The 16590-nt window shown below is 37.8% G+C and overlaps 1 protein-coding gene across 2 annotated transcripts in view; it reads right to left on the bottom strand.

Annotated features, from left to right (window-relative positions):
* The window catches only part of CNTN5 (contactin 5), a gene marked incomplete at both ends in the record, with an annotated part of 350824 nt that overhangs the window by 185330 nt on the left and 148904 nt on the right, over window positions 1–16590 (bottom strand). For both annotated transcript variants that reach the window (XM_082053237.1, XM_082053236.1), the window contains one exon: window positions 6044–6139. In XM_082053237.1, the coding sequence (XP_081909363.1) occupies window positions 6044–6139 (96 nt within the window). The remainder of the gene's footprint in view (window positions 1–6043; window positions 6140–16590) is intronic.

Genomic DNA, 16590 nt, shown 5'->3' on the forward strand with positions numbered 1-16590 from the left:
TAGTAAACAGGGAGGAAGACGGTATACAGATGCCTTCAAAACTGGATGTGCTGTGTCCTGCATGCAAATACCAGAGCCAATTGCCTGTAAGCAAGCTAATGAGAACACTGAGGGCAGTTCAGCCCAAATACAACAATCTTGTTATCATAACTAATTTGCCTGGAGAAGTCTACTTCTTTCTATTCTGTACCTGAATGAGGTCATTTAGAGCCTGCTTTGTTATTTCTATGTATAATTTGTGCAGTATGGGCCTAACCAGGGGAGTTCTGAACTAGAGAGCTGCAGCACTTCAGTTGGACTTGGTTTCTTACTTGTAGTGGAGCTGCAATCCAAAGCTGCAGTTTTAGCACAAATTCAGCTTTCTGATTCCCTTTGCAGACCCTGAGCAGTGAGAAGTGACTGGTTTGTGTTTACTTCCAAGGTAGTTTTCTGTGTATGTTCAAAGTACAAACAAACAGGAGCACAAAACAACTTAAAAAAGCATCATTTGATGTGACTTTATCCAGTGAATATGAGGAGTAGGACAGCTGTGTAGGAAATAGAAGGGGACAAAACATGCTGGACCTTAGTAGAAAGTTTAGTTTTAGCAGCTTGCCAGTTTAGCAACATGGCATGCAGACATCCAGAAGATGCATGGGAAGGATTGTGATCCCCAGAGCACTGGCATTTATCATCTTTACTGAAGCATTTCTCATGAAAACTACAGTTTTATAACATTAAAGGGGAGGAGTAAAAGATACAGCTCGTAATACAGTTTCTAAACTAGGTAAGATCAGCTTTGTCCTTTAGAAAACGATTTTTTTTTTTTTTTAAAGTAGTTTAACATCTCTACAGATGTTACATACTGTGGAAATATTAAGCCTCAGTGCTCCCTCCAGACGGCAGCGTCCCTTTGAGATAGAAGGGAGCACGCATCTGCCTTCCCCTGCGCGCATCAGCGCTGTTCTCATTCTAACAATGGGAATCATCGTCCTCTATTAAGCTCATACTGAAAGTTTTGAATAAAAGCCTTAAAAAGCTCAGCTGAAAGTATTAATTCTGAGGGAAACATGTGGATGGATGAAATCTTCCATTCATTTTTAATCTTGCTATGGTAAACCTTGTAATTAAGATGATTAAATGACTCAATAAAACTCTATATTTACATCCTTTAGAATACCACAATGAAATGCCATAATCCTGTTTATGGAAAAAGAGTAGCAGAGACCTTTTAAAACGGAGACATCAAACAAAGCTTGTTATTTAAACTGTTGGCAATTAATGAACCTCTAATTCAGCAGACTTACCTAAGAGTTAACTGTATTGGAAACCCATTTAGGAGAAAAACCTAATGGAGGGTGGCAAAGAATCAAATGTTATCTTTATGGAAGCAAAAAAAAGGATAATGTTTATGATCAGGTTTTCCATGATTAATGTGTTTTACAAGGGACAACTTCAGGCACTGCAACAAAAAGTATTAGTGGAAAAGCTTCTGTAGCAGACACATTAAAATGCTACAGAACTCCCAGTGAAGTCAGAGGCAGCATTTTTTTGGAGTGATGGTCCAGGAAAACCAGGAGGTGAGAATCTGCTGGTGGCTGTTTGTCATAAGGAATCTGCACAAAATCCTTTTGGTTGAATGTTCACTATTCTGAAGACAGAGACAATGTCTTTCCCAAAAACCTCCCTTAGTTTGGTGCTTAGCTGCTTCTCAGCAAAGACAACAATAACTTAACAAACCCATTTATTAAACCCAAGAAATTATTCTTTCATTTGAATCTGCACTGCAAATATTCTGACTATATTTCTGGTGCTTTTTCCCCCCCCTTACTTCCTCTGTCAAATATTTGGACAACAATCTAATGAAAGCCTATATGATTAATCTCTCTCTATATATATCATAAATTTGTGCTTGTTTTTTTACTGCATTGCTTCTTGATAATATTTCACAGGATTAATAAACAGAAATCAAGTCTGTATACATATGAAACTTGTTTTCTGATTAAATTCTTCTCAAGTAAATTAGGGTAGTATTTTTTTCAGTCAGTGATGCTTTGTAAAGACATTCAGATTTTTCTAGAATTGTGTTCTATAAGAATGGAATGTCGGTATTATTCAATCAAAAGTATTTACTTTATCTTCTATTTGAAAACATGTTAATAAACCAATATCTCTTTAATATCATGTTCTTTCATTAAGTCATCTTTCTTCTCCCATGATGATTTTGTCATTTTCTAAAAGGGCTCAATCCTGAAATTCTTAGGCAATTTTCTAAGTAGGTATTGACTTCAGAGATTGAGAAATGTGATTCTATTGAAGGACAAATTACTTACAAGGTTGTGGAGAATTATTAGGTTTGATATTGTATCATGGATTTATCTCCTGGGATAAGTAAGTGAAAATTATTTCTAAAGGTGCTGATCAATGTGAATAAATCAATATAGTGAAGTTTGTGGTGTTCATCCACAAAAAATTCTCTATCATCAAAAACAGCCCCATAAAATATGATCCTATTAATCTTAGAAGTTCACGCATTTCACACATGCTTTAAATAGTCTTTAGCTGAGATATATCCACTACAATAGCTCAGTACTCACTTGAAAGTTCATCTCCCAAGTGATTATAAGGGTAAAAATTTCTTAGGACTATTTAGAAGACAACACCATCTTTGCAAATCAGACACAGAAACTAAGATGGAGTATCCAGAAAATAAATGCTTTAAAAAAAAAAAAAGTATTTGAGATGTTCCTGCACACAAATCCTTGAAGTTCTTCTGCAAAAGAGTTTTGTAACTGAAAGAGAAGTTTCATATTCATTGCTTAACTTCAGGCCTGAAATCACACTCCCCTTAAAGTTCTGCTTTTTTTCAAAATTATTTTTTGCAAACTGACTCTGATCTGGCAGTCATCTTTCATTAATGTCTTGTACCTTAGTGTCCAAGCTTTGTGGAGTGATTTACTCTTGAAACATCACCGGGTGTGGAATTTTTTGGAGGGCACATGAAAGTAGCTCTCCCCTTTCCCAGGAGACTCCAGCCACTATACTAATATCACTTTCCGTCCCATTGCAATACAAGGACTTGCAGCCTCTCAGTATTTTGCAAGTAGGGAGCTGGAGGGGGATTGTATGTGATTCTTCATTACATGGTGAAGAAAGAAAGGGAGGCCAAATCCCATTCCCTCCTACATGAGGTTGTGTTTACATCTGCATTGCAACACATTTTTTTCAGATTTCAGTGATTACTCCTCTACACTGCAGAACCTTTCTTGGCATATCTATGGTGACAAAATTATGCCAACAAGGGATCAAAATATTTTCCTAGAAGTAATTTTCCTGCTGGCATAGAATGCCAGTGCTCAAACAATATAAACTAAACCAACTGAGCACTGTCTGTGAGCACAGTAATTTCCACAGCAGGGGTTTTGCTGGCCCACTGATGAAAACAAAAGATACCAGTTTTTCACCATCAAAGGCAATGAGTGTATTATGGTAGAAAATTGCATTGGAATCTTTCTAATTATAAGTCCAAAAGCATAATCGAGAGCTTTGGCTGGATCTTGGGGGGGGGAAAAAAAAAAAGAAAAAAAAAGAAAAAAAAAGAAAAAAAAAAAAAAAAAAAAGAGAGGTTATGACTAGTTAGTGCTGCTTCACTAACCTGATCTGCTTCTATCACAACGCAACCCACTTAGTGGATGAGGGAAAGGCTGTGGACTTTAGGAAAGCGTTTGACACTGTTTCTTACAACATTCTCCTGGAGAAACTGGCTGCTCGTGGCTTGGATGGGCATACTCTTTGCTGGGTAAAATACTGGCTGGATGGTTGGGCCCAAAGAGCTGTGGTGAATGGCGTCAAATCCAGTTGGTGGCTGGTCACAAGTGGTGTTCCCCAAGATGCCATATGTGTCCAGTTTGGTTTAATCTCTTTATCAATGATCTGGATGAGGGCATTGAATGCACCCTCAGTAAGTTTGCAGATGACACCAAGCTGGGTGCAAATGTTGATCTGCTTGAGGGTAAGAAGGTTCTACAGAAGGATCTGAACCAGCTGGATTGATGGGCTGAGGCCAATCATATCAAGTTCAACAAGGCCAAGTGCCGGGTCCAGAACTTGGTTCACAAGAACCCCATGCAACACTACAGGCTTGGGGAAGAGTGGCTCGAAAGCTGCCTAGAGGAAAAGGACCTGACGGTGCTGGTTAACAGCTGAATATGAGCCAGCAGTGTGCCCAGGTGGCCAAAAAGACCAACAGCATCCTGGCTTGCATCAGAAATAGTGTGGCCAGTAAGATAAGGGAAGTGATCGACCTCTTGTACTTGGCGCTGGTGAGGCCACCTGAAATCCTGTGTTCAGTTTTGGGCTCCTCATCACAAGAAAGACACTGAGGTGCTGGAGCAAGTTCAGAGGAGGGCAGAGAAGTGTGTTAGGGGTCTGGAGCATAAGTGGTTGACGGATCTGGGGCTGTTTAGCCTGGAGAAAAGGAGGCTGAGGGGAGACCTTATTGCTGTCTACAACTATCTGAAAGGAGGTTTTAGTGAGGTGGGTGTTGGTCTCTTCTCTCAAGTAACAAGTGATAGGATGAGATGAAATGGCCTCATGTTGCACCAGGGAAGGTTTAGTTTGGATATTAGGAAAAGTTTCTTCACAGAAAGGGTAGTCAGGCATTGGAGCAGGCTGCTCAGGGAAGTGGTTGAGTGACCATCCCTGGAGGTGTTTAAAAGATGTATCAATGAGGCACTTAGGGACATGGTTTAGTGGTGGACTAGGCGGTGCTGGGTAGTGGTTGGACACAATCTTAAGGGTCTTTTCCAGCCTAAACAATTAAGTAATTCTATGGTTCTATTATAATTTTGGACAAAAAATTATAAACAGTTTGATGACATATAAGGTTCATTTTGTGGAATGACTGTTTTTAGGTGTATGACTACTTCACTATTGATGCCCATCTATCTTTACACTCAGTTTGTTTGTGGAAATCATATTCAGCTGTGGTGTTGAAACCATCTCTCACCTTTTCTGCCTACTTCTTTTCCCTCCCAGTTCACTTATCATCACTGAGCCTTAACATCATGCATTCATTTCCATCACATAGAGATGGTAGCATCAACCTTGGAAATAGATTATAAAAGCAACCATAAAAAGGGAATGTACACAGAAGAGAGAAAAGCATATTGATGGCCAGAAGATAATAAGCATTAATTACATTGATAATTGTAATACAGTAATAACAATAATTCCAGAATAAATAAAAACTGAACATATTTCTTTAATGAAAACTCAGAAGAGAATTTATTTTCTCTACATCTTTGCCTTGAAATGTTACTTTTTCCAGGGCTCAGATTTCGACAAAGAAAGAGTCCTCTCAGTATAAATCTAATTTCCTGAAGAGGAAAATGATGGGATATAACTGGATCTAATGAAAAACAAGATATTCTGTCTACCATGTTGTCTCCAGGTGCTATACGGCATGCAAATATAAAGACGTACTTTGCTATCTGAAGACACTGACGGAGTGCCAATTTGAAAAGCAAAAATGTAAGCTCTCTAGAATATCTACAATTTCATTTGGGAATTCACAGGTATTTAATGGGATTTACGATATTTCTGACTTCTCGCAATAATGCAGTTGTACTTGAAACTAAGCTATACAGCAAGAGGAAGCAACCAGAATCATGGCTGTACTACTGAAAACAAAAGACAATTTGTATTCAACAACTGTATCTTGACACTGACATTTGGAACAATATTTCTGAAGGCTTCTAAACTCTAAAAGAAATCTTCTGTGACCTCAAGGCAGCATATTCACCACTGGGGGCACAGAGACTATTGTTTTTATATTCAATACAGGGAAATAAGGCAATCTTGGAACAGAAATTCTGTTGCTATTCAGTGTCATCTGCAGTATATGAGCTTTAACTATTCCTTTTGTACTTTAAACATTGTCAGCAGAGTGGTGGATATTTCATTTTTTAAGTTCTGCAATTAAATACATGTTATATCTAAAATATGATGCATCCAATAATAAGCGTAAAGGACCAGTGTTCAAACAAGCAGCAGCCTACTGTACCTGGTGAGTGAAGTGGAGGAGAGCACATCAGAACAACTCCTTGACCTTCACGTACAGAGACAGCACTTCTTGTCCGACCGCTAAAATTCCCCAGATCTATCAAAAGAACAGAGCATTATAATTACATACCAAAGATTTTAAACTTGGTGGCTGCTGTGACTTACGTTTTATTTCCTCTTATAAAGCTGACAGTTCCCTTTTTTCATATCTTAATCTATAAGAGGAGGGCCTTTAAAAATAAATCCATTTCCATTACGAAGTATTCCATGTTGCATTAGCACTTTATTATCTTTTTAGTGTATTTGGATACGGTATCAAAAGAAAAGCAACTGACAATATAAATACAGTTTACAAAAACATTTATCAGTGCTTTTATTTCCTTTTATCATATCCTGTTAGTTTTTTTTCATCAGTGGAAGTGAGAAAAAAAAAGAAATAAAAGTGGAGAGAACACTCTGGCTAACATCCAGACCGATGATGTTGCCACCATCACCTGGACAGTGCACGACACTTGTGATGAGAAGAAGGGAAAATCAGCTTTATTGGTTCTAAAACCAAATCTGATCTATAAGTTAGTAATTCTTTTTAAATACTTTCCTTCTGATTTCTTCAGTGTTATAAACAGAATCCAGTTGTGGATAAGCATAGTTTCCCTCCAAAACGTTCCCCTTAAAACTTTCCAGCAGGTGAATAAGGAACATTTCATTTTCTGTACAAGAACTTTTGAATGAGGCTGTAGGGTGCTGCTATGAACATTTCATTGTGTTTATTTAAAGCCTCTGATTACTCCATTTACCACACGGAACACTGGATCTGGATTCACATTTGAGGTGGATAGGTATGCTCTAGCATGCATATCTGCAGCAGAACAGATGTGGCAGCTCAGTTCTGACATCAGACCGGTGCCTCCATCTATTCCTCAGTGCCAGTAATGCCATCTAAAATCTCTATTCACTCAGGGTTTTTCCAGAGACATTTCTCTCTGATGTGGATCAAAGTGAAGCGAGCTGCAATGAGGGTTCCCAAAGATATCTTTGAAAAGTACACTGAAGCTTCAGCAGGCACTAAATGAGGATCCACAATATGACTAGATGGGGCCAGTGGGAACATCTCTCATTGTCATTCAATGACCTCCAGTTGTACCTGCTAATTTCTGTGTACCGAGGTGCTGGTATGAGCCAGACAGCACCAAACACTTTGAATAGATTTAGTAGAATTATTACTTTCTCAGCTGTACTCAGCTGACAGTTCTCTGTCGGATGCTGAAACTCCACATCTTGCTCCATGCCTAGTAGAGCATGAAACTGAAGTTCAATGATTTTTGAAAGTAATATGACTTGATCTTTGATGAATTTCATAATGGGTTTAAGTGCACTTTTTTAGGTTGAAAGAGACTTATAATCTTTCCAAATGCTTTTTTAACATTTCTAAAAGATGTCTTGGGCATAGGCAGAAGCCTGAAATTTAAATGTATCTAAATACGCACTGTCTTTGGCCAAAATGAATCAACTTCCTAATTTCAACAGTAGATTTCATATCTGAATAGAGAAGAGGTGGATGGGCTTCTGTAGAATTTAAACAAATAATAGGTCAATATTCGCAAATTATATAAACATTTGCTAGGAAATAGTTAATGAAATATTATGTTGCATTTTAAAATAAGACCACTATGGATTATAATACAATCTGGTGTAATTTCACTTAAAAATGTTACCTAATGAATGTTACCTGATAGTATATTCTGCAGCAAGGTAATTATTATTATTTTACATCTAGAAAGTAACAGGCTGCTATATCGCTGCATAATCAATTCTTTTGGATGGGAGAACAGCTTGCAATGAAAACTTTTCTTAGTTAAGAATGTTTGGATTTCACTTGCATGTGACTTTGGATCTACAAGTTTATGTACGTTTGTGTTAATTCCTGTATTATTCTAAAAGGAAACTAATATATCAACCAATATTGTCTGCAGTCTACAAAGAAACCAATGCTTAGCTTTCATTTTAATGCACACTTTAGGAATACAATAATCTTTTTTAGTGCTTTATTGCTGAGTCCCTGTAAAAATAGTGTATCCTTAAGGACATTTTTTCAAGGTCAACTTTTCAGGGAAGAATGACACTGAATTTCCATAAAATTGTTCTTGTAGCCTTCCTTCTCAAGAAATGCTGAATCTTCTGTGTATGGGTGTCCTAAAACATGCAGTTTGATTTATTCCTCAAATGCCTTCAAAGCTCCACAATGTATGCATGAACAAACCTCAATGAATTTAAACAATGGACAGAACATGAACTATGTGTCATGGCTTCAACATGTTTTGAGAACATGTTCTGGAAACAGAATAGCTGCTCTGTGAGAAATACATAGGCCACTTCTCTGTGTGTTGGAAAAAAAATATTATCATATTAGAGCTTCCTTAACCAGGATTTGGAGGAAAAAACCAACCTATGGTGCAGACAAAAGAAAAAGAGCTTTAATATCACTGACTACCTGAAACCCACACTGCAAGTCTGCTATAAACACTTTTTTTTTTTTTTTCTTTTAGAAAACATTTGGATCAGGGAATCCAATTAGCTGAGTAAATGAAAATATTGTGAGCTCAATAGTAAAAATTCATAACAGTGTGAGGAGAGGTTCTCTGCAATTTACATAGAGAACCGGACAAGGAAGCAACTTTTCTGGTTCTAAAAAAATGTCTCTGAGATTTGTTTTCACAGATTATTTCTGCAACCTCTTGTAAAATGGAAAATAAATAATTAGAATTTTCAGAAACATTTTTATTTTTTTTAAAGATAAGAAGTTCAGTCTTTCGATTTAAATTCCAAACTCAATTTGAAATATTGATTTACTTTAAAAAAAATCTTTACTTTTGGGAAATATTTTTCATTTTCTTAAAAAATTTCTAATTTACATATCTTTCCTGGAAGATGAAATATTTAATTGTAATGTAGAATCCTGTGTCACCTAGGGTTATGTGTTTCCATTCCTGAGATTAAATTTTTACTATCTGTGATGCACAACCTGGAAGCCAGTCAACATGAAATAAGGGAAATTTGAGACATCTAAATTGTGACTTCTATAGATAAAAGCAAAAGTTTTGGAGGTTTTGCTATTTTTTTCTCAGGTGAATAAATGCTATTTTCGTACTAACTATAGCAACCGCAGGACTTTTTTCCAATTTATTATTTTGTGTGTGCATTGTGATAGACAAATATTTCTTGCCTTTTTTTTTTTCTCTAAATGAAAAAGAAGGATCTTATTTTTTAGTTAAAAAATTGTGTAACTCAAGTTTCTATTTGTTCAAACCAATTAATTTCAAACTAAAGAAGGAAGGTAAAAAAGAGCTTTGAAAAAGAGCTCCTTTTGGCTGTTCTGAATTGGATTTCTTGTTAGCATACAGTGAAAAAAGAGGATTAACAGGTACAAAAGCAGGGATTTAGCTGTAAAACAAATAAATGTAGGAAAGCTTAAAAGGAAGGAAAGGTGAAGGATCATGCTTGCAGTTCCCCCACATTAAAGTCTTAAGACCAATATGGAAGAATCAAATGAAAGTAAAATTCAGTACATTTCCTGAAAATCCCAGCCATTTCATATCCAACCATATTGAAAAAAGAAGAAAGACAGCTACTAGAAAAATATTCAAATCCTGTCATTTTAATTTAAAAACTCTAAAAAAATGTGCAATAAAATAAAGGGTGGACAGAGGTGGGGACCGTACCCTCTCACACAGCAATGACAGCCATTGGTTCAGTATTCTTGCTGTAGTATAAACCCACATCATGTGTGACATGTTGGACAGCCTAACATGGAATTAGTCTGTCTTTCCTATTATGATAATGTATATGGCTGGTTGATAAGAAAATGCATTTCTGTGCTCCATAGGTGTGCATCTTGTGCTCTGAAAGATTAGATTTATTTACCCTTATCTCACTGTTAGCAGCAAAGATGATAACACCTATTGTATTATTTTCGAAGCTGTTCCTACTGTATTAGCTACATGAGTTCCATATTCTTTCATGAGACACAACCTTGACTACCTTGAAAATGTATAGTGAAGTGTCAGTCGCCAATTCTAATACAAACATAATATTACCAAAGAACACTTGAGATGGAGCGTGAGTGGCAGGAGTAGCGTAATTGTCTTTATTGCTGAAAAAATATTCAATTCAAAAAATGTTATGCAGTGTTACTAGAGAATAACCTGCAACACAGGAGTGGTTTCTGCTATGAAAGGGAAACAAGTAGAGAAATTCCAAAGCTACTGAAGATGCAAGACACTAAATCCAATGGGTTTGGTGCAATACTGTCTTGATGTGCTAATTATGCTTCAGATACAACTAGCTCATTGCAGTACTTGATCTTTGACAGGAGTTACAAACTTGGAAAAGCATTCAGATCTCTGATCCAAAGCAGCTGCCAGGTAGTATGGCTGTCCCTTCAGTGAACATCCCCACTCTGCTGAAAGAAGCTGAAGTATGGGTTTCTCCAAGCACAAAGCTGTGCGTAGTGATGCGCATTGTGGAAGAATGAAACTCATCACCACAAGAGTATCAGCTTAAATAAAACCCAACAGAAAACAAATGCTTTTGCAGAAGGTGAAAGGAGTAATGGAAAATAAATGAGAAAAATCTCAAGACAGACAAAGCAACACAAAACCTTTGCAGGACTAGCAACAAAACAAACAACTAAATAAAGGGGAAAATATTCTGCCATTGAAGGAAGGACTTGTACAAAAGTTAGAGCAGTTTTCACCAGTTATTAGCTTCCCAATTTGCCTTCACTGTAGTTTGCCTTTTAGGTGAGCATAGAAGGGATCATTCATTCTCTGTTGGCTGCAGCTGATGACAGCAACAGTGAAGGGGAAGGTTTTTGTGACCCGGACAATGGTCCACTGATAACTGTTATGAAATTAGGATCAAATTAAAAATGGAAATCAGATTTTGTTTTTATTTTTGGCAGTTATTGCTTGGAAACCTAGAATAGAAGCTGTGCAAGGCTCTGTAGTTCATTATCAGTGACTTGAACCAGTCAATTAACTTTAAAAGTAGAAATTAGATCAGTGCAGAACATTGTCTTCTGCTAGCCCAATTCCGTAAGTTTAAACTATTTTACGTGCAAATTTCTTATGGAGTTTAAAATGGACGCTGTATGATATGTATTAACATGTTTAAAGATGCATACTGAAGATATCTAAAGATAAGTTTAAAGCAGGCAATATTCTTTACAATAAGGTAAAAATAGCTCTACACAAGGTAAAACACTTCTGTCAGGCCAAGGACAAACTTATTCATTGCATTGTCACTATAGAGAGCGTAGCCTTCCCCTCCTTTGTTTGAAAGATTAGACCTTGAGCTGGAATTGTTGCTCTTTAAAAAAGGTAAGATTTACAGATAAAAGAATTCCATTAAAAACATGTTTTTCAAAATTCCATTATAACCTAAAACAAAAACATGGTTTAGCTGTATGTTCTAAACAATGGGAAATATAAATGTTGTGTTTAATAGCCCACAAACACAGGCTATAGAAGAATGAAAAGTAGATATTAAAAAGAAGTGATGTGAGATTGTATAGGTAACTTCTAAATTTGATGAATTAAATACAACATCTACAGGGTATAAAGATGTCCAAAGAAATTAATAGATCATTTTGTATTGTCATACACCTATTTTCAAGGAATACCATATTAAATTAGGATGAAGGGGACAATACCAGTCTAGTCAGTGACCAGCAACAGGATGGCACGCCAAAGCTCGAGGAGCTGCGTGATAGTGAGATTCCTCGGACTGCACCACAAGGTGAAGGGCACAATCAACCACACTTGAAATGCTTCTACACTAATGCACACAGCACGGGGAAAAGACAAAATGAACTAGAAGCCTTGGCCCAGTCCCAGGGATATGATGTAATTGGCATTAGTGAAACCTAGTGGGAAAAGTCCCGTGACTGACGTACCATGATGGCTACAGGCTATTCAGAAGGGATAGGCAGGGTAGGAGAGGTGGAGGAGTGGCATTGTATGTAGTGGAGGGGCTGGAACGCATGGAGCTCACAGTTAGCAATGGCAAAATGGAGAGCCTCTGGGTAAGGATTAAGGAACAGACAAATAAAGCGGATGACACCTTGGGAGTCTACTAGAGGCCACCCAGCCAGGATGACGACACTGATGAGTTATTTAAGGAGCTAATCAAAGCCTCTAGGTCATCTGTACCTTGTCAGATGTCAACTGGGAATATCATACAGGTGGTACAAACAGGTCCAGAAGATTCCTAAACCATCTGGATGATAACTCCTTGGTAGAGTTAATAAGGGAATGGATCAGGAAAGGTTCATTCCTAGATCTGCTCCTCACTAAAAGAGGATCTCATGGGTGAAGCGGCGATTGGTGGCTGCCTTGGACACGGTAACCATGAAGCAGTCAGGTTTAAAATCTATGCTAACAGAAGGAAAACTGCCAGCAAGACCTCAACACTGGATATGAAGAGAGCAGACTTCAGGTTTCCCTGAGAAAAGGCTTTTCAAGGTGCTGGTGTCCATCAATGCTAGTTGCTTTTTAAGTACCAGCTCCTAAAAGCACAGGACCAGGCAATTCCAACATGGAGAAAGTCAAGTAGGCAAGGCAAAAAGGCCAGCTTGGCTGAGCAGGGATTTTCTTGAACTACAGTGAAAAAAGAAAGTATATGGTCAGCGGAAGTAAGGTCAGGCATCATGGGAGGACTACAGAGATGCTGCTCGCCACTGTAGGGAGGAAATTTGTGCAGTCAAAGCTCAACTAGGGTTGAAGCTGGACAGTACTTTGAGGTACAATAAAAAAGGCTTTTTAAAATATGTTTAAGGCAAAAGGCAAACCAGAAATAACATTGGCCCATTACTTGATGATCATAGTCACCTCATAAACAGGGACATGGACAGAGCCCACATGTTTAATGCTTTCTTCACCTTGGTCTTCAAGACTGAAAATGGGCTCTGGGGGCATGGTAGAAAGAAAACTATTTTCTTTTTACAAGAGCATGCTCAAGGACCACCATTGTTCAAAGATGTCTTAATGATTTTTTTTTTTTCTTCTGAGAAAAAAACTGCATTGTAGTATCTAAGAAAGATTCTGCTGGGCTACAGAACCATGGCTGTGAGAACGATAAATTCCCAATCAATCTGGAACTTGTGCGGGATTTGCTGCTCCAGATACATCTCTCTAAGTTGACAGGGCCTGATGAGATTCATCCAAGGGGACTTAAAGACTGGCTGATGTCATAGCCAGAACTTTCTCCATGATTTTTCGATTCTCCTGGGAATCTGGAGAGGTCCCAGTTGACTGGAAGCTGGCAAATGTCCAAACCTACAAGAAGGGCAACAGGGATGACCCTGGCAACTAAAGGCCTCTCAGCCTCACTTCTGTGTCTGGAAAAATTATGGAGAAGATTGTTCTGGGAGTTATTGAAAAACATCTGAATGACAATACAGTCATTGGTCCCAGACAGCACAGGTTCAGGAGGAGAAACCCACCTCATTGACCAAGGGAAGTCTGTTGATGTAATGTTTTTGGGTTTCAGTAAAGTCTTTGATACTGTCTCCCACAGTATCCTCCTGGACAAAGATGGCCAGCACACAGCTGGATAAACACACAGTGCAGTGGGTGAGTGATTGGCTGACAGGCTGGATTCAAAGGGTTCTAGTAAACGGGGTTATGTGGGGCTGGCAACAAGTCACTAGTGGAGTTCCACAAGGATCCATCTTAGGGCCAGTACTCTTCAATGTCTTCGTAAATGACTTGGACACAGGACTTGATGGAATACTAACTAAGTTGACCCATGATGTAAAATTGGGAGGAGCTGTTGACACTCTCAAGGGCAGAGAGGCCCTGCAGAGGGATCTGGAAAATTGGAGAACTGGGCAATCAACAAACACATGAAGTTTAACAAGGGCAAGTGCCAGATTTTGCACTTGGGACACAGCAACCCTGTCTGTACATACAGATTAGGGGATGAGAGGCTGGAAAGCAGCTCTGCGGAGAGGTGTTGGGGGGTGCTGGTGTTGGCAAGATGAACATGAGCCAACACTGTCCCTGGCAGCCAAGAGGGCCACCTGTGTCCTGGGTGCATCCAGCACAACATTGCCAGCCGGGCAGGGAGGGGATTGTCCCGCTCTGCTCTGCACTGCTGCGGCCTCACCTGGAGCACTGTGTGCAGGTTTGGGTGCCACAGGATAAAAAAGATATAAAGCTGCTGGGGAGAGTCCGGAAAAGGGCTATAAAGTTAGTGAAGGGTTTGAACAGGAAGTGGTATGTAGAGTGGCTAAAGTCACTTGGTTTCTTCAGCCTGGAGAAGAGGAGTCTGAGGGGAGACCTCATTGCAGTCTACAGCTTCCTCACAAGGGGAGAAGGAGGGGCAGGCACTGACCTTATCTCTCTTGTGACCAGCGACAGGACCCAAGGGAACAACAGGAAGATGTGCCAGAGGAGGTTTAGGTTGAACATTAGGAAAAGGTTCTTCACCCAGAAGGTACTGGAGCACCCAAGCCTGACAGTGTTCAAGAAGAGACTGGACAATGCCCTCAGACACATGGTGTGAACTGTGGGGTTGTCATATGCAGGGACAGGAGTTGGACTCAATGATCCTTGTGGATGGGTCCCTTCCAACTCAGGATATTCTATGATTCTATGTAATAGGTGGAGCTGCAGTATTAAAGTCATTAATTGAACCAAAGAGTAACTTTCAATACTGAAGACATTAACTAGAAAAGGTGTGAAAGGGAGCTTAGACAAAATGATTTCTGCCATGACAGAAACATCATCTCATCATGGTTAATAGGAAAAGCATACATCTTGAACTTTTAAAAATCACATTACCATATGACTTTTAGGTGAAAAAGTAAGGGCAAGATTCAAGTACTTTAGAATGTATCATGGTTATTATCATTGCTGCTGTTATTATTTCTTAGCAGAAAGCTTTTGAAACCTTCATGGATCATCAGTCTGACATGACCTGTAAAAGGTCATTTTTTTTCTGAGAGAAGTTACTATGCAAGGATATAATGAGACACAACAAAAAGAGAGTACAGAGAAGCAATGATGCATTTTAAGCCTGTACACCAGCCAGGCTGTGTCTCAGAACATCTGCAGACCCATTGAAGAGTTTTCATGAAAGGGGGTGGTTATACAGATATTTTCAGGGAATACCAACAAAGATGAAAAGGAGCACAAGAGAAACTTGAAGACTCCTGTCTAAAAAAGGAAAAGATGGATAAAGGAAGACACAAGATATTTTCTTATATTTGATCAGAATCTTTCTTAGATACTATAATGCAGTTTTTTTCTCAGAAGAAAAAAAAAAAATCATTAAGACATCTTTGAACAATGGTGGTCCTTGAGCATGCTCTTGTAAAAAGAAAATAGTTTTCTTTCTACCATGCTGTCAGCATGAGCTATAATGTAAACACTATTGATTCATTAGCCTTGAACTAAATTTTCACTAGGAATTGCAGAGAAGTAGGTAACTAAAGGAATATTGTTCTTTCTGTCATTAATGACATGTTTTTATATCTATCATTTTATATTTTATAGCAATTTAAAAATACCTGCTCTACTGAAGTCAGTATTTTTTTCCTGTTTGTTGTCCAGTTTCATCTAGCTGTCTATGTCTAACTGTTTTACCTTATAAGTAGAGAACATGTCATTGTACTTTCTACATTTCCTATCACAGGGAAGTCATGAATCCATAAATGTGACTGATACATGCTACCATAATAAAATCAATTATTGTAATAATTAACTGTTCTGAAGAAATATATAGAACTATCTCCTAAAATTATTTATTGATTCTTCTATGAAATATAGTATAATAATTTTCTTTTTAAATTTCCTTCACAGAATACATTAATATTTATAATTAATTAATTAAATTAATTAAAATCAGAACTTTTTATAGAAGGCAAAAAATAGAAATTGCTTCTATTTACTATGCCATAGTTGTTAAAAAGGAATACTACTTTACAATTAAAATATTCACTACCTGTGATCCTACATAGATTTTATAAAAAGTATGAATTCATATGCTTCTTCCAGTTTTTCTCTTGACTTTTTGGATACAACCTAACCATTCATGGAACCCCAGGAGTCTAATGTATATTGGGAGCTTTGAATAATTTTTTATTTTCTTACACCTAGTTTCAATAGCATTAAGAAATATCATCAGTAAAACTTAATTTTTCCCAGAGCCTTGAAGAAGAAAGGGAATTTGTAGATACCAAAATCTCCCTGAACTTCAGTGGGATTTCTGTACTCATAAATCCTGAAGTACTGGATCAAAGTGAATTAGAAGAAGAATATTTACATGCAGAATAAAATAACAAGATTATGTTGAAAATTATTGAGCTGCTATATGATTCAGCTTGCCATGCTAATTGCATTATATCTGGGATGTTTGCAGTTACAGTTGTTGATGGTTATGATTAATTAACTACAATATTTCTATGTCTGTCAGGTTGCGTCTATTCTCACAAGAATTATTTCAGCATGCTTCTCTTCTTTCATATCTGCATACTGCAATACAAGG

Source organism: Streptopelia decaocto (assembly GCF_964273445.1).
Source record: "Streptopelia decaocto genome assembly, chromosome: 1".
NCBI classification, from domain to species: Eukaryota; Metazoa; Chordata; class Aves; order Columbiformes; family Columbidae; genus Streptopelia; species Streptopelia decaocto.